Raw genomic sequence first — 26,679 nt, forward strand, 5'->3', positions numbered from 1 at the left:
GCTAAACCATTGAAGAACCTATGTAGACCACAATTCTTCCAAGGTTGGAAGAATTTGAGTAGAATAAATAGGTTCTGATGTAAAGATCATTACAACATACATAGCAGCATTTAAGTCGATAATGGAGTGAATAGCTTCTTGATTATACTAATAGTGGGAACGAAGACAATGACATAACCAACTTTAAATGCCTGCAATGTATGAAACATAACTGTGACCTGTTGTACCATGGCAACCTTAGTTTCTATCAAAACATCAGTTACTGTTACAACAAAATTTTATTTTAAAGTGTCATGGTTTTTTAAGTACTGAGTAATATTAATTAACTTGTATTTACTATAGGGTTAGGGTTTTGGTTGAGGGTTAGTAGCATGTAATTATTCATAATTTACTGTTATTACTACGGTAAGTACGTGTATGTAACGGACACTAACATAAAGTGTTACCCAAAACTCTAGTATCTAGGTAAGTACAAGAAAGCTTCCTTGCAGACCATGGTGTGTTACCGTAGTAAATGCAGTGACTATGATATTTTGGTAACAACTATGTTTACCGTGAACATTTTTGTAACGGATTACATGTAATTTGTTAGTAACGTCCACACACATAAACAGCTGTGCTGCCGAGTTTATTTGTTGTTGATTCACAAACATTTCTGGCTGGACCTGACTGAAGTCTTGTCAAAATATGCCTGCTTGAAATGAAAAAGCGGGTTATATCATGCATTAAACAGCGTTACAAACATACTTACTGTCTTTCTTGTGAATGAACTCCACTCATAACACACATGAACACAGTCCACAGAGTCCAGGAGTTGTGGTGCACATGCAACACTCTCATTTTGTCCCTCGTTTGTTTTGTAATGCGTCTCCCCTGCGTATATTCCACAAATATATAATAACTATTTCGAGTGCAAACTGAAGTATCCACGAGGGGAACGCAATAGCCTCCGGTGCAGCGCGTGCTACAGTTTTTATCCCAATTCCCAATGTTGTGTCCGTGCAACTGATTTTTGAACTCCTCTCCACGCGTAAAGACAATCCCTCTTGGCGTGCCTTATTTATCCGCCTTAGTTCCGATTGCTCATATTTCAGCATTAAAACTTATCTCCATCCACCCCACCCCTTGAGCAGAGCGGCATTTAATGCACATCAGAGCCATTGAGCTGAGCTCCACAGCCCAGTGTAACCAGGGCAGTCTGCTTTTGCCCCTTTGAACTCTCCAGGCTTTTGTCTCATTCAGTGGTGTGTCAGAACAAGTCTAACGGAGCCCCTCTGAGCTAGTAGAGACAAGACTGCGCTGTCCCTGCAACGCGGATTGGAAGCTTTACAAGTCCGATTGAATGAGATTCAATGATTGAATGCGAGTGAGAAATATCATTATAAAAATGTATTAATTAAATATTAAATATTATTTATGTACATAAAAAGGTCAGTAGTTAAAATGTAAAACTTCAACCTGACGTGAATTCATGCACAATATAGGTGGAAAAATAAAGGACATTGGCACCCCCTAGTGGCGCTTTAGCACTAGCGGTTTAAAATGAGCATTTGTGTTCTTATAAAATTATACCGGTTTAGCCTATGTTGTGTTTATGCTACCGGTTAAAAGTGTCTAGTGAATCGATTAAAACTATGTTAAAACATAAAAATATATTACATTGCTTTACGATTTTTTTTTTTTTTTTTTGAAGAATGTTTGTAACCAAACTCTGGAAGCTTTAAACATTTTTAAAGGAAAAAGACGTTTTATCTCACAATTCTGTCTTTTTTTTTTCTCAGAATTGCGTGATATAAATGCGTGATTTTGAGTCATAAAGTCAAAATTGCGAGTTATAAAGTCAAGTATCTTTTAAAATGTTTTATTTTGTGGCGGAAACAAGCTTCCATACCAGTTGATGGAAAAAATGAAGAAAAAATTAATAAATAAATACCATGGAACGGAAGTCAATGGGGACTCATTTACTGTTTTGTTACAAACATTCTTCAAAATAGCTTCTTTTATGTTCTATTTTTTTTTCTATTTCTATTTTTTATTTCTGTCCATAGGGCCTAGACACGTTTTCAAAATAAATAATAAAATACAAAAAAATATTATACAAAAGATATATATACATGATAACCGAAAAAGGTACGAATATAAAAAAAAGCCACTGCTTATTATGCCTACCCTTTATACATATTTATCTAATGAGCATCATTTTTTTTCTACTGGATTAGATTAGTACAAGATAAACAACAGAGTTGCATAAGACATTGTCCAAAATGTACAAGGATAATTATAAAGATCATATATAAATGTACACATTTCAGATATTAATACAATAGGTTAAGTATTGCATACACCAATTATTTATATTGTGTTATATAAAATGTTTTTAAACATTTTCTTAAATTTACTAAATGAATTACACAGTTTTAATTCATTCTCAAAATTATTCCATTGGTTTACCCCTATGAAATATATACATCTATTTTTGTATTAGTTCTTGACCTTACCTTTTTTAAAACATATCCATTCCTCTTATACTGACTTTCTCTTATAGCTTATGAATAAAATTTGGAAGTAAATTATAATATACTTTATACATTGTCTGTGCAGTATAAAAATTAACTAAATAAACTAATTTTAAAGTATTACAAAGAAACTCATACAGGTTTGAACATTTTAATTTTGGGGTAAACTGTGTTAAAAGTGATATGAACCACCATGATATGAACAATATCCTATAAACAGTCGAAATGGCAGTTACAACACAATAATTCAAAAAGGGCAAAATAGAAAAATACGATAGAAAGGAAAATAAATAGGGGTGTAGACATAACTAGTCAAAATAAACCACATATATCAAATTAATCTTTTTTTTTTCAGTTTTGGCCCAGTACGCGAGCACAGCGGTGACGTCACATGACGTTGTAGTCCGCGAACCTAAACAGGAAGTGAGTGCGACAGCGTGACTACACGAAACTACACACATGTCGCAAGTGAGTAGATACACCAGCCAAGAAACGAAAACACCGAAAGCACAGTTTCAGCATCATGGTAAGTTAGTGTTGAATATTCAGCCTGTTTCATATAATTAGATTCAAGAATAGGAAATTACAAGAAATATATACAAAGTCGCGATATTGCTAATGCTAGTGTAGGCTATACAGAAATACATATGTTCAGAATTTTTATTCTAATAAAGTTACAAATATTACATGTAAGTTACATAAATTAGTAGTAAAGTTCATATTAACAAAAGAATACTACAATACTTTCTTATTATATTACTGTGTACTACCATGTTTTGAACATTTACCATGGTAATACTATATTATTTGAAGTAACGTTACCGTTTATATATATATATATATATATATATATATATATATATATATATATATATATATATATATATATATATATATATATATATATAACTTTATATCATGCATCTTCCATTTTTTTAAAGGCACCTACAGATTTCAAAAATTTGGTCAGAAGATTTTATGTTCTTCAAGCTGAACGTGTGGAGGCATACAAACTATTCGAGGAGTAAGTCTATCTATCTATCTATCTATCTATCTATCTATCTATCTATCTATCTATCTATCTATCTATCTATCTATCTAGCTATCTATCTAGCTATCTAGCTATCTATCTAGCTATCTATCTGTCAGAGGTATTTTGAGTTAATACAGTTGTTGTTCTCAGGGGTCATGAGGCGTACTTAAGGACGGGACCACACTATGACTTCGAGCACTACAAACAGCTGGTACACGAGATAACGAAAGCATTCTGTGGCATTTCCAATGAAGTTCTGAAGATTAAAGAGCAACTGCACCAAGACTTCGACCGGCCAGACCTCTCAGAGCACATTGACAAACTGCAGATTAAAGAGAAAGAAAAGCTAGAGCTGGTGGGCACTTTGCACAAGACCATATTGTTTTTAAAAAATGTTTAGCTTATACTACATAATATACACTGCTTGGCATCCAGTTATCATCTCAACAATAAATAAAGCATTCTAATTTGCTTTTAAATCCAGATTTGTGTAACATTTGATAAAATAATGAGTGAACATTAAACAACATAGCTGGAAAGGAATCACATTAGAAATGGAAAGTTGAGTGCATTTTGCATCATGAGATACAACATTTCAGTCAGTGCATTGATATTTTCTGCATAAGAAGCCATTCTAAGATGTGCACTGTCAAGTGTATTTATTTAGGAAAGTGATTAAACATTCAAGTCCTGCATAACAGTATTGGACAATTAGCATGATTTTGCTCCTCCTATCTTTATGCAAAAAAAACTGAAATAGTGTTGAACCAAATCTGTAATTGGTTACTGTATTCTTAATGTTCTATATTAATGTCTTTTCAGACAGCGAAGTTGCAGTTGGCCAAGCAGAACGCCCAGGATCACCCTGAAGATGAGGATTTCCAGGAGAAAGTCCGCAAGGTCAAACAGGAGTAAGTGCAACTTTTTCTACACACCTAATAATGTCAAATACATGATACAATAAATGACTGGCAAGCAGCGTTGGGTGTAATCACTGCGTAATTAATTACTGTAATTTAATTACTTTTCCCTTGATTACTCTTAGTTTTTCTGTAATTGAATTAGTTAACTCTGATGAAATTGCATGAAATACTTTATAGACTTGAACAATTTTATATATTATATATATTTCAACATTAAAATGTAATGTCTAATACATTTCAATGAATTATTTTTATGTATATAATATAATTAGTGCTGTCAAATTAATTAATCACAATCTAACATAACATTTTGTATATATACAGTACGGATCAAAAGTTTGGAAAAAATACTATTTTTAATGTTTTTGAAAATACTCTTTTGCTGATCCTGCATTTATTTAATCAAAAATACAGAAACAAAATGTTATATTAAATAGTAATATTAGTAAATATTATTACACTTTAAAATAATGGCTTTCTATTTTAATATACTTTAAAATATAATTAATTTCTGTGATGTAAAGCTGAATTTTCATCAGCCATTACTCCAGTCTTCAGTGTCACATGATCCTTCAGAAATCATTCTAATATGCTGATTTCATACTCTGTTATTATACAATCATACAATATTGAAAACAGTTGTGATGCTTAATATATTTCTTTTGAACTTGTGATACTTTTTTCAGGATTCATTGATGAGTAAAAAGTTAAAAAGAAAAGCATTTATTCAAAATAGAAATCTTTTCTAACATCTGAATCTTTACTATCACTTTTTATCCATTTAACACATCCTTGCTGAATTAAAGTATTAATTTCTTTCAAAAAAGAAAGAAAAAAGCCCCCACAAACTTTTGAACGGTAGTGTATATTGTTAGAAAATATTTATTTTATTCTTTTCACAGCATTTATTCTTTCATATTTTAAATAAATGTTGTTCTTTTTAAACTTTTAATTCATCAAAGAATCCTGGAAAAAGTATCATAGGTTGTAAAAATTAAACTCCAACATTGATAATAAATAAGCATTTTAGAATGATTTCTGAAGGATCATGTGACAATTTAAGACTGGAGTAATGGCTGATGAAAAAATACATTTAAAGTATATTAAAATAGAAAACCATTATTTTAAATTGTAATAATATTTCACAATATCACTGTTTTTTCTGTATTTTTGATCAAATAAATGCAGGCTTGATGAGCATAAGAAATTATAAAAAATATTCGAAAACATTAAAAATAGTAATCTTTCTAAACTTCTAAACAGTCGGCTTGTTATACGCGTGGAACACACTTCAATCCGAGTTCCCACACAAACATATTAAGTCTCTGTCCATTTTGTCACACAATTCAAACGATAAATGCTGTTTTGAAGCTCTTGTGGCGTGACACAGATCACGGTATAGGCGCGTGTGTCAGTTCAAGCGGCAGCGAATACTAGTCAAAGAATAAACATATGAAGGAAGTTTGAAGGATACATTTCAACTTACTGAAACGTATCATATGTTGTGTAATCGCTCAATCAGTGTTTCAACGATGGAAAGACGTCAATAAAACAACTTTTAATGTCACGTAGCATTACATTTACCTCAGAAGTCATTCAGTGTCCACAGCTGGTTAGTTCACTAGAGAAACAAACTCTTTGGCTAAATATATGCACTATATTCTACTTAACCTGTTACTGAAGTCTTGATTATTTAATGTATGTTTAAATACATATGTCATGAAAATTACAGCCACTGTGTACTAAATGATTATTTCAACAACGAATTTGAGTAAAAACATCATTTTATAATTACAATGTGTTATTTGAGTGTTGATTATTATATCTAAAAAATAAATAGCAACTGAATTTAGGCTAATTTGGGCTCCTATAGTAATGTGCAAGTAAGGGCTCCCTATATAGTTTACACTTTACAGCATTAGCAGAGATAATTTTTATATCTTTAATGAACTTTTAGTTATAATTGAATTAATTTAAGGACAGACACAATTTGTTCAGTAAACCACTGTTTAATTAAAAAAAAAGAAGCAATTTTATATTTAGTTTTCTCTCCCCTGCTGTACCGAACCCGTACCGAACTGTGACTTCAAAACCGAGGTACGTACCGAACCGTCAGTTTTGTGTACCATTACACCCCTAATATATATATATATATATATATATATATATATATATATATATATATATATATATATATATATATATATATATATATATATATATATATATATATATATATATACTTTGTATATTTACAAACTTTTATGTTAGATGTGATTAATCACGATTTAATCAATTTGACAGCACTAAATATAATTATTTTATGATATTATTATCTTTCTAAATTTCTGCTGTTTTGTATTAAATATTAGTGATAAAAAACAATTAATTAATAAAGTAATAAAATAAATTAATTTAATTAAAAATGAATAAAAATGTATACTAATTGATTAAATAAAGAAAATATAATTACTGTATCAATACTATAATGTTTCATCCTGGTTTTGATGTACTTTGTTCAGTATATCAGGATACTAATAAAAGCCTATTATTGTTATAAACATCAAAGTCTCTTTCTGTTTCGCCCCATCTCTGTCAGTATAATAAAGAATACAGCCGCTTTGAGTGAGATTCTGCAAGACTTCAAGTATGACTCGGAGGAGCCGGAGTGAGATGTAGTCAGCCTCAGGAGACAGAAATGGATTCAGATCCTCTATGAACTTTCCCTCCTAATGAAGTCATCTAAGGTATCGATCGCTGTCTCGGGCGCTTCATAGACTGACTGCATTGCTGCCGCTGTTGCAGAGTTTGTGAATCGTATTTTTATTAAAATATCTTTATTTTATTATTTTGTTTATGTTCAAAATAGCTTGACATTTTGTTTATTAAACCAACACAATGTTCATTGAAAGCATAAAAGTGTTAATTCTTAATTTAAATGTTGTTCATGATCATATGCATAATAATAGTGTGTGTTACAAAATATATGAACATTCCATAAATATTTTTAAGACATTTATACAGACAAAACTATTTATACATAATGATACAGTATTTACATGAAGTCTTTGAACAGAGAGGACAAACTGCATTTCAAATTCCACTTAAATGATCCAAACTTGTAGTGTTCGCCAAATAAAGTGACAGTACACTGAAATGAAATGAAAAGTCTGTCATTATTCACTCACGCTCATGTCATTCCTGTCAAACTGCGGGTTTTTTTGTGAAAAAAAAAAAGTTTTCAAGTTTCAAAAAAGGCACAAGCACTATAAAGTGGTCCATGTGATGATATTCCAAATCTTCTGAAGACATTCAGTCCTCATTAACTTTCTTGGTAACACTTTACAATAAGGTTTCATTTGTTAAAGGGATAGTTCACCCAACCATGAAAACCATTGGTAACCCAACAGTTAATGGCACCCATTGACTTCCATGGTAGGGGAAAAAAAATACTATGGAAGTCAATGGGCGCCGTCAAATGTCTGGTTACCATCATTTTTCAAAATATCTTCTTTTGTGTTTCAGCAGAAGAAAGAAACTTGTACAGGTTTGGAACAACTTTAGGGTGAAGAAATGAAAACTATCCCTTTAATAGGAGCTATCGGACTGGAGGAACATTTTCATAGTTCCCATAACTATTAGCGAAAGTACTCGCTTTTTGGCGTTTCCGCATTACAGGAACTGGGAACGATTTTAGTTCTAAGAATGCCTTTTGGGGGACTAAATTAGTTCCTGCTTCAGAGTTGGGTCGAACCCAAAACAAGAGGAACTATCAGTGTCGAAAGTGAATGTTGATTGGCCGAACGCATACCATACGAAACACTGGCACCCGCCATTTTTAACCCTCAAGCCAGCCTCACGTTTACAGCCCTTAATCCCTTCTTCGTGGACACATTTGGGCACGAAGGTCTCAGGTGTGATTCCAATTTTTTTTTTAATAAATGTTATATCACCATCTTTGATAAAATTAACTCTACTATGCCTTTTTTGTGATTTTTGGGGTATTAATGAATTTATTTACCTCTAAAGTACCATATTTTTATGTAAAATATTCTATTTATATAGTTATATTTAATATTTCTATAACTTCAGTAAAAAAAGAAAAACATATCAGCAAGTCCAGAGAGCCAAAACCTAAAAATGTGGTGACTTTGGTGACATCTGGTGACCTATGATGGTATTAATTTCTTTTTAAAGCTAAAATATCAATAGCCACTAGATGGCAATATAACTCAATGACTGCATATGGGCTGAGCTCAGTAAACCAATGTTTTAACAATTTTTTTTACTTTTTTTATTTATTTATTTAATTTCCCAGTTATTGGCTCATTTAATTCCTTTGTTTGACAAAAATAAAACTCACTCTGTTATAGGCTCATTCAATGGCTTTCAAAGCAATGCTTTTGTGTGTGTGTGTGTGTGTGTGTGTGTGTGTGTGTGTGTGTGTGTGTGTGTGTGTGTGTGTGTGTGTGTGTGTGTGTGTGTGTGTGTGTGTGTGTGTGTGTGTGTGTGTGTGTGTGTGTGTGTGTGTGTGTGTGTGTGTGTGTGTGTGTGTGTGTGTGTGAGTGAGTGTGTTTGCCACATTGAGAATGTTGTATAGACTCACTCCTTCATTTGTGTGTATGTATGATCTGCATTGTGTTGGATTTGATTTTTATTGGACAAATAAAAAAAAAAAATGCTTGGAATTACAGTTTTTTCCCATTAATTCCTATGGGTGCCCATTTTTGTCCACGAAGACGGGATTAAGGACTTTTTTTTCAAGCACTTAACATTGTAGAATCAAGTACATTTTTTGTGTGTGTGTTCAGGTGGCAAACTTAGGAAAAGTAGCCAAGTCTTGTACCACTCAGATTAAGGAAAGTATTTTAAAAAAAATCGATTTTGCCCTCATTTGTCCAGAACATGGCTTTAGGGTTAAAGGGGTCCTATTATGTCTTTTTACAAGATGTAAAATAAGTCTCTAATGTCCCCAGAGTGTGTATGGGAAGTTTTAGCTCAAAATACCCCACATATAATTTTTTATAGCATGTTAAAATTGTCACTTTTTGAGGGTGAGCAAAAACAAGCATTTTTGTGTGTCCCTTTAAATGCAAATGAGCTGCTGCTTAATAATCAAGGACCCTTTTTTACAAGCTATCTCCACAAACATGGAAAACAGCGATAGATGGACTGTCACCGAAGTCCAGGCACTTCTCAACCGATCACAGCATCCTTCAGTTGTTGAATGACGCGCTTAAATGATGTAGTAAACACACAACGTTAGCTCACGTGTGAGGTCGCTCCCACGCATACGTAAACGAGCTCGGGACCGTTTGCCAGGGCTGTGGATTATAGTTAAATGTTGTAATTAATGTTCAGTTTCTTGCATAGACCAATCGTTTTGCTTCTTAAAGGGATAGTCCACCCAAAAATGAAAATTCAGTCATCATTTACTCACCCTCATGTCGTTACAAACCTATATGAATTTCTTTCTTCTGCTGAACACAAAAGAGGATATTTGGAAGAATGTTTGTAACCAAGCAGATCTCAGCATTGACTACTATACTATTTTTTTTCCCCAGAACTCTGCTTGGTTACAAATATTCTTTCAAATATCCTCTTTTGTGTTCAGCAGACGAAAGAAATTTAAAGGGATAGTGCACCCAAAAATGAAAATTACCCCATGATTTACTCACCCTCAAGTCATCCAAGGTGTATATGACATTCTTCTTTCAGAGGAACACAATCGGAGTTATATTAAAAAAACGTCCTAGCTCTTCCAAGCATTATAATGACAGTGAATGGCTGTTTCTGTTTTGAGTCCATAAAAGTGCATCTATCCATCATAAACGTGCTCCATACAGCTCCGGGGGGTTAATAAAGGCCTTCTGAAGCGAAGTGATGCATTTGTGTAAGAAAAATATCCATATTTAAAACTTTACAAACCGTAATCTCTAACTTCCGCTAACTGTCGTACGTGCATTCACGAGAGACTGGCGTTCCAGCGTTGGACGCAGGCATAGCGGAAGTTCCGGTGACTTGGTTCTCGCGAGAGCATATATTTTCACCGGAGCGTCCAAAGTCATACGCTGGAAGAGCCAGGATATTTATTAATATAACTCCGATTGTATTCGTCTGTTAGAGGATTGTCATATACACCTAGGATGACTTGAGGGTGAGTAAATCATCATTTTTGCGTGAACTGTCCCTTAAGGACCTCATTGTAACTTCAGGACCCGCAGGTATTTTGTTTTAGTCTGCATGTTTTTTGTGTGTGACGGCATCTATTGATTTCCATTATATGAATCGCAGTGGACCATGGTTTCAGATAGAAATCTTCTTTAAAGTTGTGCTGAAGGAAAAAAGTCACCTACATCTTGGATGGCCTGAGAGCATATTAACAGCAAATTTTCATTTTTGGCTTTAAAGGAACACTCCACTTTTTTTGAAAATAGGCTAATTTTACAAGTCCTCTACAGTTAAATAGTTGAGTTTTACCGTTTTTGAATCCATTCAGCCGATCTTTGTATCTGGCGGTAGCACTTTTAGCATAGCTTAGCAAACATCATTGATTCTAATCAGTCCATTAGCATCTCATTCAAAAAATGACCAAAGACACTTTCAAAATTTTTCCTATTTAAAACTTGACTCTTCTACAGTTACATCGTGTGCGAAGACAAACTGAAAATGAAAAGTTGTGATTTTCTACACCGATATTGCTAGGAACTACGTTCTCATTCCTGCGTAATAGTCGCGGATCTTCGCAGCCGTACCATGGCTGCAGCGGCGCAATGATTCGTTGGTATTCTGTGAAACATGGTGGTAGTATACACCTTCGACTTACTATCACAGCCCTTTACAACACACAGAACCATGGCTAATCACACAGGTAAATCCACAACACAATTTGTCGGCTGCAAGCCTGAAACTCTCTCTGCAACTACACGAACTTAGTGCCGGTCACATTGAAAGTTACCTAGCTGGGGGCTACTTTCAGGCGCTGTAATATCATTGTGCTGCTGCAGCTATGGTACTGCCGCGAAGATCTGTGACTATTACGCAAGAATGAGAAAGTAGTTCCTAGCCATATAGGTGTAGAAAATCGCAACTTTTAATTTTCAGTTGGTCTTAGCACACGATGTAACTGTAGAAGAGTCACGTTTTAAATAGGAAAAATATTGAAAGTGTCTTTGGTCATTTTTTGAATGAAATGCTAATGGACTGATTAGAATCAATGACGTATGCTAAGCTATGCTAAAAGTGCTACCGCCAGATACAAAGATCGGCTGAATGGATTCAAAAACGGTAAAACTCAACTATTTAACTCTAGGGGACTTGTAAAATGAGCCTATTTTCAAAAAAAAGTGGAGTGTTCCTTTAACAAATGAGACCTCATTGTAAAGTGCAACCACTTTTTATAGTAAACTATCCCTTTAAGAGTGAAATATTTAAATGATCTTTTTGTTGTTGCTTAAAATTCTCACTCTTTGCAAATACGGTAAACATAGTAGGTACATGTCAGGGTTTGTTTTCTTTAATTTTCAATCTACATGTGTCGGCTAGTTGTAAAGGTCCTTTTTTGGATGACGGGTCAATAGTGAGAAGAGAAATGAGAATGAAAAAGTCTCCCATCATCAACATTTTATGCTCTCTTTCGTCAGTTTGAGTCTTTCTTTATGTTTTAATGCCCCTTATAAATAACATGTCTGAGACAAAAGCACTTCCTTTGACGTATTTGACGGGGACTGTAGCAGGAGGCGAGCAGTAGATCATGTCGCCAAACTACAGATTCCTTCAGAGAGTCTTGGCTCATCCGGATGAAACGTCCCAAGCACTGGAGAGTGATAAAAACCTTGTCGTCGCCGGCCCCCGCAAACTCTCCCAAGCTCTTCTTTAGAGTTTCACTATGATTTACCGCTTTGTAGTACCTGAAAGGCAAGACAATGGCATTTACAAGTGAATGTGATGACTTGATATATGGGGACAGAGAAGCGTAATTGGTACCAGCCATTCTTGTGGCAGTTACATCGTGTTCTTCAAAGGACAGTGTGACTAATGAAGCGACCTAAGTTTCCCAACAGTCGTCAGTGCCAAAGCAACAGTAACCACTGAATCGGTTCAGAGAGCGTGCAGCGGATGTCGGATAGCGTACGAGTACGCCACACAAGACTTCTCGGGCTCGGTTGGATCGCAGCTGAAGCCTTGCTGAACAGTCTAACCTAAAAGGAATTTATTAGCATTCCGGCTGATTACTTTGACTGGCCGTTCCCGTCTGTTGTGGTAACCGTCTGAAGATTATATGATGCTTCGCCATTAGTAAAAGCAATCAAATGCGAGTCTATTGATCAAAAGAATAAACAGATATTTTGGCTCTCTTTTTTGTGGGTCATATAAAACCACTAAATGCTTTTTCGCACAGGCTGCATTTCATGTGTGCCAAGAGTGATGATTTGCCGTCTTGATATGTGTCGCAAAAGGAGGTGCGCTTTGTCCTTACTGACCTGGTCGTGTGTTTTCTGGGCTTTCTGCAGCCAGACGCGCCATTGGTCGTAGAGTTTGATGCTGACGTCCGTACAGCCGTAAGAGTGTTTGCGCATCCAGCCGAAAAACTGCTTGAGCTCCTTTCGTAACGTTGAGTTGTGCTCGCTGGGCTTCGAATCGCACGAGCCACTGTGGGACCTTTCTGCTGGGAAATGAAAGTGATATTAAAATATTTCTCATGAGTTTTTGGTAAGCAGTGACTGTAAATGTTCAATACTCATATATATGTATATACACTAAGTATTGGGACACCCCTCCAAATCATTGAATTCAGGTGTTCCAATCATTTCCATGGCCAAAGGTGTATAACATCAAGCACCTAGGCATGCATTTGTGAAAGAATGGCTCGCTATCAGGAGCTCAGTGAATTTAAGCGTGGTACAATAATAGGTTGCCACCTGTGCAATAAGTCCATTTGTGAAATGTCCTCACTACTAAATATTCCACGGTCAACTGTTAGTGGTGTTATAACAAAATGGAAGCAATTGGGAACAACAGCAACTCATCCATGAAGTGGTAGGCCACGTAAAATCACAGAGCGGGGTCAGCGCATGCTGTCGTCAACTTTCAGTCAATAGGTGTAGACCTCCAAACTTCGTGTGGCCTTCAGATTAGCTCAAGAACAGTGTGTAGTGAGCTTCATGGAATGGGTTTCCATGGCCGAGCAGCTGCATCCAAGCCTTACATCAACAAGCGCAATGCAAAGCGCCGGACGCAGTGGAGACGTGTTCTCTGGAGTGACGAATCACGCTTCTCTGTCTGGCAATCTGATGGATGAGTCTGGGTTTGGGGGTTGCCAGGAGAACGGTACTTGTCTGACTGCATTGTGCCAAGTGTAAAGTTTGGTGGAGGGGGGATTGTGGTGTGGGGGTTGTTTTTCAGGGGTTGGGCTTGGCCCCTTAGTTCCAGTGAAAGGAACATTTTGGACAATTTCATGCTCCCAGCTTTATGGGAACAGTTTGGGGGTGGCCCCTTCCTGTTCCAACATGACTGCGCACCAGTTCACAAAGCAAGATCCATAAAGACATGGATGAGCGAGTTAGGTGTGGAGGAACTTGACTGGCCTGCACAGAGTCCTGACCTCAACCCGATAGAACACCTTTGGGATGAATTAGAGCGGAGACTGTGAGCCAGGCCTTCTCATCCAACATCAGTGCCTGACCTCACAATTGCGCTTCTAGAAGAATGGTAAAAAATTCCCATAAACACACACTCCTAAACCTTGTGGAAAGCCTTCCCAGAAGAGTTGAAGCTGTTACAGCTGCAAAGGGTGGGCCAACTGCATATTAAACCCTACGGATTAAGAATAGGATGTCATTAAAGTTCATGTGCACGTAAAGGCAAGTGTCCCAAACCTTTTGGCAATATAGGCCCGGTTTCACAGACAGGGCTTAGACTAAGCCAGGATTAGGCCTTAGTTCAATTAGGACATTTAAGTAACTTTTATAAACGTGCCCAAGAAAAAAACATTACTGGTGTGCATCTTGAGACAAAACAATGCCACTGACATATTTTAAGATTTGTCAGTGCAAGATTCTTTCAGTTAAAATAGCTCAAACATGCATTTTAGTCTAGGATTAGCTTAAGCATTGTCTGTGAAACCGGGGGATAGTGTATATGTACTTTGACTGGCTGATTATAAAAATCAATTTGACAGTATTCATTTTTGAATATTTCTTACTGTTCATTATAATATTGTGATTTCTAAATACAATTGTAGAATTTAAAATGATTGATTTTAGAGTTTTATTTAATGAATTTAGACAAAATTGTATAGAATTTAACATTGGTAATTTTTCGGCCATAAATTAAAGTAATTATTAGCTTATCAGTAATAGCCAGATTTTTTATATTGGTGAATACCTAATTTTGACGATAAACGTTTATATTGCACCACTTAAACAATGTATAGTAAACAAAAAAAGAATGTTATCTACATACATTTTTATTTCAACATATTATTTGTAATACATTAAAAATTACGACATTTCTGAGTAATTATTTATTATACGTTTTTTTTTTTGCATTATTTATATACTATTATAATATTTATTAGTATTTTGAATTGGCTGTTTTTACTTTTATAATTTCTCATTTTTGTTTTTCATAAATGTTTTTATTTCAGCTTTATTTCAATTAATTTAAATGATTTAATATTAATACATTTAATTAATATAAATTGCAACACTGAATTGGAATGGATTCATAATTAATGATTCGTGAATTAAACAGTTTGAACTGATTCATGAAAATTAATCAGACTTACCAACTCTATTAAAAAAGCAGTTTTGACTATAATGCTCTTATACTTGTAGGAAAAGGAAGGATTGTGAATCTAGTCTAATAACAGGCTCTGTTTATGTCTTAAAGGTGATATCCATGACAATGCTTAATTTTAAATCACCAGCAAATTCCTCCCGATTAATATTGTGAATATTCAGTACATCACCCAGCTCTCTGTAGTGCCCATTATTTAGTATTATATTGCATTAAGGTCTACATATTTTATGTCAACCACTTGTAAAACATTTGTTAAATTCAACCCCAGCTGACGACAGTAGCTTAAATGCTGTTGATTGTACAGTGTTGCCCTGAGCGATGTGCACATACCCATGAATAATAGCCTATTTACCATCTCTCTGCTAATGAGCTCCAAAGCATTAAACATAGAATGCAGGAGGAGGAGCTCAGACTTGCCATAACTCATATTGCTTGGCATAAAACAGAGCTTAATAACATCCTCTCTTTAATGCAAGACATGTAACATCATTTCTTATGAACCAAATCTGTTTTCGCTAAGCTTCAGGTCGACCGCCCCTTTAATCTAAACATGCTCTAAGACTTTTTTAATTTATCAATCTAAGACAAGCTCAAAGAATTCATCAATTGTCCCCTAAAGCGCTTTGACATTTTACTGAAGTCTTTTGAATCTCTATGAGAGATCCCTATCAAGTAGCTTGATGTTTTTTTTCAGTGTTTACATATGGTTTGAATCTAATTAGCTTATGATGCAGAAGCTTAATGTGAGTGTTGCATTACTGCTATGAATTTTGCTGTAACTCACCAATGCCAGGTGTTGATGCGGCGGTCGAGTGGCTCCAGTCGCTCCAGATACCTGCCTTCTTCGAGCCGTAGATGCCCACTGGGTTGCAGCGTACTTGGACAAAATACACAGTACCGGCTCTGAGACCCGCTAACCGACATGATGTTTGGTTCCCAGCATCATCTATCACCTGAGGGGAAATAGAAAATAAATAACTTGGAATAAGATTTTAAGTATGTGCACTAGACATTAAATTGGGGAAGATTTGGTTAAAGCGGTTCACCCAAAAATGTAAATTCTGCAATAATTGTTTTACCTTCATGTCATTCCAAAACTATAACTTTCTTGTGCAAAGCTATCATAATAGTGGTCCATACGACTAGCTTCTTACGGTTTCTTTGAAGAACAGATTTCCCCTCCAGTGAGCTGTTAACTGCTGGATCATTCAGTGAGTTGAATCAGTCAGATTAGTGAACGAATCATTCAGTCAAACAAAGCTATCTTATGACTTCAGAAGACTCTAAAATGCACGAGTCATCTGGACTACCTTTATTGGGATAGGAAAAGAGTGGGCAGGAGATTCCTCAAATCCTCCTTTTTTGTTCCACAAAATGAGGCTGATTTAGGGTACGTTTAACGATGCACTAAAAACTGAAAAGGTTTTCCTTCTGTGTTTTTCATGTACAGACAACAACGTTGTCAAAATGATCCTCGTTCACACAGATCCCTGAAAACGACTAAGGCCTAGTCCACACGTACACGGGTATTTTTATAACCAGAGTTTTTCCTCAATCATGTCCACATGAAAACGTAAAATCGCGCTATGATTGGCTGCCTGATTTCCACATGGGTCCCATCCACGGCACCGATGCACTGAGGGATGCTATGGGCTCAGTGAAACCTTTCTACAAGTTTACTTTGGACTCGTGACAGGTAACTGTACACAGGGTCAGGGCCCAAGTGGACTGAAGCTTCACACACTTGCCTTACTATGTTGTATTATTGCATTCTGGCGCCTCTGTTCTGCAATACAGTGAGATAACTGCGCATGTATCTGTATACATGTGATAAGCGCTATTAGCAGAGTTATTAAAAGCTACGTCCGCCATTGCATAGACTCCACTCATGTAAACAAAAGTGATAACGGCGCACAAACTGACGTCAAACAAAGGAGAGAACGGCGCACATTTCGACTTAACAAGCCGAAATCTCCGGTTTTACCATCTACACGACAACGCTGTTTCAGTAACCGGATACTGCGTTTGCGCGTGGACGAACAGCCAAACCGCGTAGAAAAAGCTGTGGTTTTGAAAATACCCGTGTTCGTGTGGACAGGGCCTAAAACTCTGCATTATTCATGCCAGGCCAGTAGTTGGTAATGTCAATTTGTAAAGAAACTACCGTTTTCAAAAGTTTGTGTTTTCAGGCCCCCAAAACGCCGTTGTCGTGTAAATGAACGGCCAAAATGCATAAAAACATGAACGGCCAAAATGCATAAAAACGTTTACTTTTTAGTTGAAAACGGTGTTGTGTGAACTGCCCCTAAAGCCCAATTTATACTTCTGCGTCGAGTGTATGGTGTAGCTACGTCGTAAGCTGTGTGTTGCACGCCTAGCCTACGACGTACCCTGGCGTGCACCTCTCGAAAAAAGTAACAACGCGTCAATTCTACGCGGACCACAAGCGCTGTGATTGATCTGCCAGAACCCCTCCCTCAGGGGTACACACGCTCCTTCTGCATGTGTAACTGCATGTCAGCACGGACAAAGAAGCATAAATGAAAAGCGGCGCATAGCCTTCGGCGTAGAGGCTACGTCGCAGAAGTATAAATCAGCCTTAACTAATAACAGAATATTCATTTTGGAGTGAACTATCCCTTAAAATCAGGGGTGTCCTATCCTGCTCCTGGAGGGGAACTTTCCTGCAAAGTTTAGCTCCAACACACCTGCTTGGAAGTTTCTAGTAATCCTAAAGGGGCTGTCACGCCGTGTCGTAATTACCGTAACGATTTTGAATTGTAAAAAGCCTTTACATGCTTGTAGAAATTGTAATTAATGTGTAAACTCTTAATTTTCTGAGAGCTACAACATATCTCACCTGACAGATTTAAGGTGTGTTTGACTCGAAGCAGTGCTGTACAGACTTATTGGTGTATGACATACGGATCTATATAGTAATTACGACATGGCGTGAACGCAGCATAAAGACCTTGATTACCTGGTTCAGGTTTTAATTAGGCTGTATCCGAAATGGCATACTCTTTTGAGTAGGTACTTATTTTGAACAAGTACTTACTTTGCGAGACTTAAAAAAGTATGTTCTATATAGTATGAATGTAATCTGGACGTACTACATTCACCATGTCGTCACTGTCATGTGACCCACGAGCGTCAATTGCTTCACCGGCATTCGCAAATCCCCTCCCGGGGCCTCATGTGATAGTAAAGTGTCCATCGTATACACACTTCAGAATCTCGCCGGAAATAGTAGGTCATTCGTGTACTTCCCGTCTACTGTTTTACGAGTACTGTGAATTCGGACATGCTTCCTTGGTCACATACTTTTTTTTCGCCTACTATATAGGGAAGTACATGGTTACAGAAGCAGCCTTACTCTGCTGGAAGGTGGCCCTCTGGAAGCAGGATTAGGCAACCCTAGTTTCAATTTTGTTTTCTGTTGGATTAAACCAGGGCTGTCCAATCCTGCTCCACACTCTTAAAAACAAAAGTTCTTTATTGGCATCAATGCTTCCATGAAGAACCTTTAACATCTATTGAACCTTTGCACAAAAGATTCTATTTAGTGCAAAAAGCTTCTTTAGATTATTAAATGTTCTTCACACAGAAAAAAAAAAGATTCTTTTAAGAACTGTTCATGGAAATATTCAAATGCCCGATGCTTAAAACCTTCTATTAATCCTGAAGACCTTGATTAGCTTGTTCAGATCTGTTTGAATGGGTTGGAGCAAAACTCTGCAGGAAATAGTACCTCAAGGGTCAGTGTTGAGTACCCTTGTTCTATGGCATCGCTGTGAAAACTTGAAACCATTATATTCAATAGTGCAGAGTGTAGCTTCAACCAGGGTTGCTAGGTCTGTGCAACAAAAGTTGCCCAATGGCCAGTCAAAAGTGATTTTCTCCAACGGGCGGCCAAATTCTTGACTGAATTTGTATGTCTGGGGGGTGTTGGAACACCGAAATCGTACTGGGGTAGAAATCAACCCACGGAAACAACTTAAAAGTAGTCAAATTCCACGGGAAAAAAACAGACTTGCCAACACTGGCTTCAAACCCAATTAAACACACCTGAACTAGCTAATCTTCAAGGATTACCAGAAACTTCCAGGCAGGTGTGTTGGGGCATGTTAGAGCTAAACTCTGCAGGACTTTGGCCCTCCAGGAGCAAAATTGGACACCTTTGGACAAAACCCTTCCAACCATACCTTCCATTCGTCGCTCTCCTCCACGCGGTATCGAATCTGATACTTGGCCTGAAACAGGTAGTCTTTCAGGGCAGGAGGACTGCCCCAACGTACACTTAACTGATCTTCCAAATCTCCAACGCGGCTCACAAGGACATCAGGTGGCGGATCTGTAGTTACTGAACAGAAATGTTTCACATTATCTAACACTGTGAAAATGCCGTTTCAGAACTGTTGATTACCCAAAAGATGGTAAAAATACAAGAGCTAATTTTCAAGTTCCCTTCAAAGAGTTGAAAACTAGCTGCTTGTAATCGGATCCCCCAATAAACCTTGATCGCTGCTCATTAGCTAGATGATATTTTGCCGCTGCAAATGTAATCTCCCATTTCCATTGATGTATGCGATTGGACGTGCTCCACTGATATGTTTTTTTAATCAAGCTCGCCTTTAGGGCAAAGCCAATCATGGAGAATTCCAGAGCTTATTGTTTCAGAAGATGAGGAAATGAGGACTTGAAGATGGTGAAGTAATGTCTTTGCTTTTCTGCGCTGATAGATGGATGTAATTTAATTGTGATTAATTCGATTAATTCATTGGTATGTCAAAAAAAGTAATTCGTCATGTAATGTATGTCAAATAATGCATTTTAACCAATTGCCAACAGACTTTCAGCTGCCCGTTGACCTTCAAGCTTCTATTTTCACGAGTTGCCTTTTGGAACCGTTTCAGCTGTTGGAAAGTGCTTTTACAGTCTGTAAAAATCTACTCTCTCAGACGAGTGTGTGCGCACCATATGCGAGACGTTCAGATGGTTTCGTGCATCTATGTGTGAGTTGGGAATCGTAATCCCAGCATCCAGTTTTCCATCAAACAAGCATATTTTAGTCCTACTTACCTACATCTAAAATGTCTAAAGTGACCACATCAGAAGTGGCAGAGCCGAGCTGATTGGACGCGTCCACCCAGACTTCATATGGTGTAAAAATGGCAAGGTCGCGTGGAACGTAGCACATATACGGCTGCCCCGTGTAGTCCTCGCAGTCTTTCTCTTTACCGTACCATCTAGATGGTCGTCAAAATGGAAAAGTTGCATACTGAAAGGGATTCTTGCAAAAAAAAATGTGGCAGTATAACGTTTTTTTTGGGTGTCAAAATCTCACTTTAGTTTGTATTTGAGGGCGTATTTGGTATTGATGAATGTTTCTCCTGGACTCCCTGGACTCCATCTACAGCTGAGATCTTTGGTGTTTCGTGACCAGCATGTCAGGTTGACGGGTTTCTCAGGGGGTGCTGTAAATCAAATTAAAACGAAAGAAAAGAAGCATGAATATTCAAAAACTCATGGGAAAAAAAACACCAAAACACCAAAACACTCACAGCCGACATAAATACACGATCCGGCCAACACTTCTCCGTTGCTTCGGTGGCAAACCAGGTTGTCTCCTGACTGCTGCAAGGAGCCATTGAGTTGATGAAGTGTGACGCTTGATTCGGTTGGGCTCAGGACTCTGTAAGTGTTTCTCGCCAAGCGTCTCCCATTCAGCGTCCAGTACAAGGATCTAGCTGTTATTTCCAGCTCAGCACTAACGGTGCACACTGCAGTCAAGCTCGAGCCGATGTGAAGCACTGGATCCTGGGGGGATATGACAGCCAAGTCTGGGGGTCAGAAGAAGAGGAGACTTCATGATTCCAACAATTTTACAACTGGATTTATGACCGGCAGTTGGAAAAGTTGCACAAGGTCATTTTTCAGCATCTTAAGTGGTTTCCCATCTTGTAAATATTCGTCTTGTGTGTCCACTGAGCTCATATTTATTCATGTTTAAGATAAATGTTCGGACAATGGCTGGGTTTGAAAAGCTACTACTGGCCTTCAGGGAAAATGAGTGTTGATGTGGATCATTTCTGCTCCTGGTGGGAGGCGGACAAGCTCTTTACGTGCCATTGGACTCTAAGGAACACTGAAGAGTTAGGAAACAAATATGGTACTTATTGGACAGTTTTTCTCCTTGAGCAATGTTTGGAAATTCTGACCAATGAAACTGGTGAATAAACAACTTTATTCACAATTATATTCAATTCAGTACACAGTTTCTATCGCTTCTCTTTGGTCAAAACCGAACGTAGCGGATGATTATTTTTGTTGCATAGCAACGTTGTTATATCTTCTAGCGGAAGGATGCGTAAATTACTGAATTTATTTATTTATTTTAAAAACTTGTCGTGTAATAATTGTAATATGAGGCAACTATTTCACAGAATCAATATTGCACTGTAGGACAAGCTGTTTTGTGAATAACACGGCCTATTTTACCTTATTTTCTTCAGTTTATTAGTGAACACTATCTATCTATTTTATTATCTTAATATATCGTCTCTTTGCACACATTTACCATGGTAACTACAGTTTTATTTTTCCAAATGCACGTTAGTATTAGTGCTGTAAACGATTCGCCTTCAAACAGCATGAAAAGCTTGAAGAACATTCCTGTCATTAATGTAGCCTATTTATTTTTGATAAAAGTCGCTAATGACAAATTGCCACTGTTTAAAGTAGTAATTCTTCATTAACTATAGTATTTTAGCGTAAACTATGGAGAATACGGCCTCTAAATTGACATTCCCTTGAATAGAGATGAAAATGAAAACATAAACACCTCAAAAATAAACATTATACAAAGATGAAGTTTGTAGACGTCTTCTTAAATGACTTCAAAATAAACTTTAAATACATCTGAAATCCTACTTACGTGCTGTAAGCGCATATGGAAGAAGCGCAACAAAAAACAACATCATGACTGAAATTGTCATTTGTCTGTCGCGCGCGCTCTCAACTCGATTCTTGCCATGGTGATGGGAGCGCGCGTACGCATAATCCATTCTCCTTCACATAAACTGCCCAAAAATAAAAGCCTTAATCAGCAGAAAGCTTCGTAAAAATCATTGCTGGTTCTGAAAAGCACCATTATGCGGAGAGGACGCTCAGATTCACCTTCACTCTCAATTTTAGAGAAGAATCAATATAGTGAACGCCTCAAAAGCTGAAAAAGTTGATTCTTCTGAAGCTCCTCCCATGTCTTACCACACAGCCACAAGTCATTATTAGTAGGGCATCTGCAGCCAGTGTTTTCTTTACTCTTTTGTATGCTAAGTTGGAAAATAATGAAAAAAAACCTTTCCAAAAGTGTCAGCTATTCATCACATATTCATTTTTTTGCACAAACACAAGGCTATAATCTGCAATGCATGGTTTATTATGGGCTGCTTTTTACACTGCAAATCCACACCCATGCTGCTTTAATATGAATTGTGTAATTGCTGAATAGTTAACAAATAGCCCTAGGCTATAATTTAGAGATTATACATTAATTTATAACCATAAATCTATTTGAATTTTTTTTAATATGTGTTAGACTTTAGAGCTTTTGAACTCATGTATTTTTTCTTAGCACATGTGAGCACATGTATTTTAATTTTTCATTTATTTATATTTTGGATAGATTACAAATTCCTGATCACTGCTGATAGGAAACAACATACACTGTAAAAAAATTATATGATCAATAAGTTATGAGAACGTTACGATTTTTATTTGCATTGCTTCAACTCATCAAAATAAGTTAAGGAATTTTCAACTTTTTAAAAAAAGTTATACAAGATTCAACTTTTTTTTTTAAAGTCAGTTTAATAAACATCTAAGTTAATTGTTAAAAAGCATTAAAGGCAGCAACTTTTTATACTTTTTATAAAATCAGGCAATTATGAGGAAAAATGTATTCGTAATCTAAGAATAAATTATTTAAAAAATTAAAAATTAAAATGTAATATTTTCTATTTGGTTTATATACGCTAATGTAAATAATAATCTGAGTGTGTGTGTGTGTGTGTGTGTGTGTGTGTGTGTGTGTGTGTGTGTGTGTGTGTGTGTGTGTGTGTGTGTGTGTGTGTGTGTGTGTGTGTGTGTGTGTGTGTGTGTGTGTGTGTGTGTGTGTGTGTGTGTGTGTGTGTGTGTGTGTGTGTGTGTGTGTCTATGTCTGTGTGTTTGTTTTTGTGTTTTTGAGGACACAAATTTGTATAATGACACGGGTATTACGACATAAACATGAAATATGAAGACATTTCATGTGTCCTCCTCATATTTAAAATAGCTTTAAAAACATACTAAAGAATGTTTTAATTAAAAATGTAAAAATGCAGAATGTTTCCTGTGATGGGTAGGTTTAGGGTTAGTGTAGGGGGATAGAATGTACAGTTTGTACAGTATAAAAACATTACGCCTATGGAATGTCCTCACTTAGATAGCAAAACAAATCTGTGTGTGTTTATAATATTAAAAATAATATAAAGTACAATTTTAGGGAGTTAAATCCACATATTATTCAACTGTTTGTTTCTTTTTATTTCAGTTCCTTTGCTCATGGCAATTTAAGCTATATTAGAACTTAATTATTTCATGTGATAGAAATAAAAACATTTGTTTGGTCGCTTTTATTTACAATAATAATTAACTAGAAATATGTTCTCCTGTAGGCTATGCTATATTCTTTCCATCCACTCCCGATCTGCTGCAACGCAATGCATTGGACGGAGACGCGCAGCGCGTGCGTGATGATGTGAGGAGTGACGACACGGCGCATCAAAGGCACGAGATCGCCGATGCTGATAGAGCCCGAAACGAAGCAGCAGCAACGGCAGGGACAGGTCGAGACGCACCGAACCGACGCGCCAGTGCACCGAGTCCTGCGAATAAAAGATGCTCCAGTTCGGCGGCAGGGCGCGCGGCGTCCCCGCGCTCGTCTCTCTGATTCTGGTGGCGTTGGCGGCGGCATCATCTGATCTGTTTGACAACCAACTGGGCGATATCAATTACTGCAAAAAGCAGTGCCAGATGTCCATCAAAAACAAAAGCCCCGCCAAAGTAAGTGCCACGTACCAGATGCTTCTGCAGTATATTGTAACGGCCTGTGGAAAAAATAATGTTTTTTTTTTTGTTGCATTTACTAGTGGTTCATCACAGCCGCAGCCATTTGCAGATGTGAATAAATAAAGCCGTTTTGCAATTGTAAATGTGCGAGATGGAATCAAACCTTCATTTTTGACACAAAACTGTTCTGCGCTAAGACACTGCGCAAAGATGGGAGCATTATTTGGCAGCACCCCGAGACAAATTCTTAATCGATTCATGGATTTCTCTGTCCTAGTTCTTGGCACCGCATGGAAACGTTACTTTGTACCCTCCACCAAGAACAGGCCGAGAATGATGCTTTATGACGCATGGGATTTTAATGGTCATTATGTAGACACAGACGCTGTCTGGCCGTACCTGTCATTCGGGTGCGTTTAAAGGGCAACGAACAGTCTAAATGCGCAAAACGGAACGCGCCAATAGAATTCTCGCCGAAGCACGCGAGCACATTCTCATTGTTTGATGATGGCCCGTGAAGACGTGGGTTGATATTTGCTCGATATCCGAGGGCGATGTCATTCCATTACAGTCGTTTAGATGTAAATGTATTTAGAAAATGAGATGGAATGCTTATTTTCCCTGCAGCCTGCACCACTTCAGTGAAGGGTCGTTTGTAGGGATGAGAATTGATTTTAACGGTTCTCATTATTATCAGCTCTATAAGTTGCTTTTACTGCCATAAACAACTATGAGAGAATTTCAAATATCAACCGTACAGATCTGTTTAGTATTAGGTGTGTCAAAGATTTTGAATGACTTCTCACACACTGTTTAAAAAGTGGACCTTTAAAGGCACAATATGTAAAATTTTTGGATTAAAATATCTAAAAACGACTACAACAATAGTATATGTTTTGTTGTCTTGTGTACTTACACTATCCCAAATGTTTCCAAGACTGTTTAAATTTCAGAGAAATAAGCCATTTTAACCAGGACATGGACCGTGGCTGTGTCGCCTGTCAATGACATCATACCTACGTTACCCTTACCTATCCGGTTTTATTTTGTAGAAACCATGGAAACACCAAAGACTATTTAATATATTATGTGTTTTATTAGACATGTGAGCAACTGTTTGGATACATTCATCAACAGAAAACAAATCATTGTTATATAGCTCAATGTAGTTAGTCTTATTGTTTAAATCTTGATTTACCGCGATTACCATGTTTTACCATGCCTTATATTGATCTAGCTCACTGCAGTGTGCGACAAGTGTCTCATAGTAACCGCAGAGCGAACGCACAGAGTAGCATTATAACATAACTTTCAACACACTCAAATGTATCTAATATGATAAAACAGCACTGTGTTTCCCCACATATGCATGACCGGAAGAAGCAGGAAGACGTCTGCGGCATAATAACAGCATAGATGCTCTATTGGGTTGAGATCTGGTGACTGTGAGGGCCATTTTAGTACAGTGAACACATTGTCATGTTCAAGAAACCAATTTGAAATGATTCAAGCTTTGTGACATGGTGCATTATCCTGCTGGAAGTAGCCATCAGAGGATGGGTACATGGTGGTCATAAAGGGATGGACATGGTCAGAAACAATGCTTAGGTAGGTCGTGGCATTTAAACGATGCCCAATTGGCACTAAGGGGCGTAAAGTGTGCCAAGAAAACATCCCCCACACCATTACACCACCACCACCAGCCTGCACAGTGGTAACAAGACATGATGGATCCATGTTCTCATTCTGTTTACGCCAAATTCTGACTCTACCATCTGAATGTCTCAACAGAAATCGAGACTCATCAGACCAGGCAACATTTTTCTAGTCTTCAACTGTCCAATTTTGGTGAGCTCGTGCAAATTGTAGCTTCTTTGTCCTATTTGTAGTGGAGATAAGTGGTACCCGGTGGGGTCTTCTGCTGTTGTAGCCCATTCGCCTCAAGGTTGTGCGTGTTGTGGCTTCACAAATGCTTTGCTGCATACCTCGGTTGTAACGAGTGGTTATTTCAGTCAAAGTTGCTCTTCTATCAGCTTGAATCAGTCGGCCCATTCTCCTCTGACCTCTAGCATCAACAAGGCATTTTTGCCCACAGGACTGCCGCATACTGGATGTTTTTCCCTTTTCACACCATTCTTTGTAAACCCTAGAAATGGTTGTGCGTGAAAATCCCAGTAACTGAGCAGATTGTGAAATACTCAGACCGGCCCGTCTGGCACCAACAACCATGCCACGCTCAAAATTGCTTAATTCACCTTTCTTTCCCATTCTGACATTCAGTTTGGAGTTCAGG

General features: G+C 37.1%; 4 protein-coding genes across 4 annotated transcripts in view; 2 read left to right on the top strand and 2 right to left on the bottom strand.

The window, feature by feature from the left end:
- Positions 1-1,262, bottom strand: part of cpamd8 (C3 and PZP like alpha-2-macroglobulin domain containing 8) — a 48,426-nt gene extending 47,164 nt beyond the window's left edge. The window contains exon 1 of the mRNA XM_079807736.1: positions 752-1,262. Coding sequence (XP_079663862.1) covers positions 752-840 — 89 coding nt within the window. The 5' untranslated portion in view covers positions 841-1,262. The remainder of the gene's footprint in view (positions 1-751) is intronic.
- A 1,668-nt stretch (positions 1,263-2,930) lies between these two features.
- Positions 2,931-7,698, top strand: rex1bd (required for excision 1-B domain containing). The gene is made up of 5 exons (XM_079807613.1): positions 2,931-3,042; positions 3,458-3,540; positions 3,700-3,904; positions 4,372-4,460; positions 7,072-7,698. The coding sequence occupies exons 1-5, from the start codon at positions 3,040-3,042 to the stop codon at positions 7,142-7,144; spliced, it is 453 nt and encodes a 150-aa protein (XP_079663739.1). The 5' UTR covers positions 2,931-3,039; the 3' UTR covers positions 7,145-7,698.
- Positions 7,699-12,358: 4,660 nt separating this feature from the next.
- On the bottom strand, positions 12,359-22,342 carry crlf1b (cytokine receptor-like factor 1b; the record flags this gene model as incomplete). The annotated part of the gene is made up of 8 exons (XM_079807026.1): positions 12,359-12,382; positions 12,956-13,137; positions 16,060-16,228; positions 19,481-19,638; positions 20,358-20,524; positions 20,623-20,752; positions 20,840-21,118; positions 22,213-22,342. 8 exons carry the CDS (start codon positions 22,340-22,342, stop codon positions 12,359-12,361), a joined length of 1,239 nt encoding a protein of 412 aa, XP_079663152.1.
- A 1,706-nt stretch (positions 22,343-24,048) lies between these two features.
- tmem59l (transmembrane protein 59-like) overlaps positions 24,049-26,679 on the top strand; it is a 28,755-nt gene continuing 26,124 nt past the window's right edge. The window contains exon 1 of the mRNA XM_079807612.1: positions 24,049-24,380. Within this exon, the coding sequence (XP_079663738.1) occupies positions 24,216-24,380 (165 nt within the window). The 5' untranslated portion in view covers positions 24,049-24,215. The remainder of the gene's footprint in view (positions 24,381-26,679) is intronic.

The sequence above is a fragment of the Gobio gobio genome, assembly GCF_949357685.1.
Source record: "Gobio gobio genome assembly, chromosome: 24".
Classification (NCBI taxonomy): Eukaryota; Metazoa; Chordata; class Actinopteri; order Cypriniformes; family Gobionidae; genus Gobio; species Gobio gobio.

Bases quoted from the DNA above. Each gene is read 5' to 3' on its own strand.
- rex1bd (XM_079807613.1), top strand. The intron at 3,541-3,699 runs GTAAGTCTATCT...TGTTGTTCTCAG, and splicing joins GCATACAAACTATTCGAGGA to GGGTCATGAGGCGTACTTAA. The intron at 3,905-4,371 runs GTGGGCACTTTG...ATGTCTTTTCAG, and splicing joins AGAAAGAAAAGCTAGAGCTG to ACAGCGAAGTTGCAGTTGGC.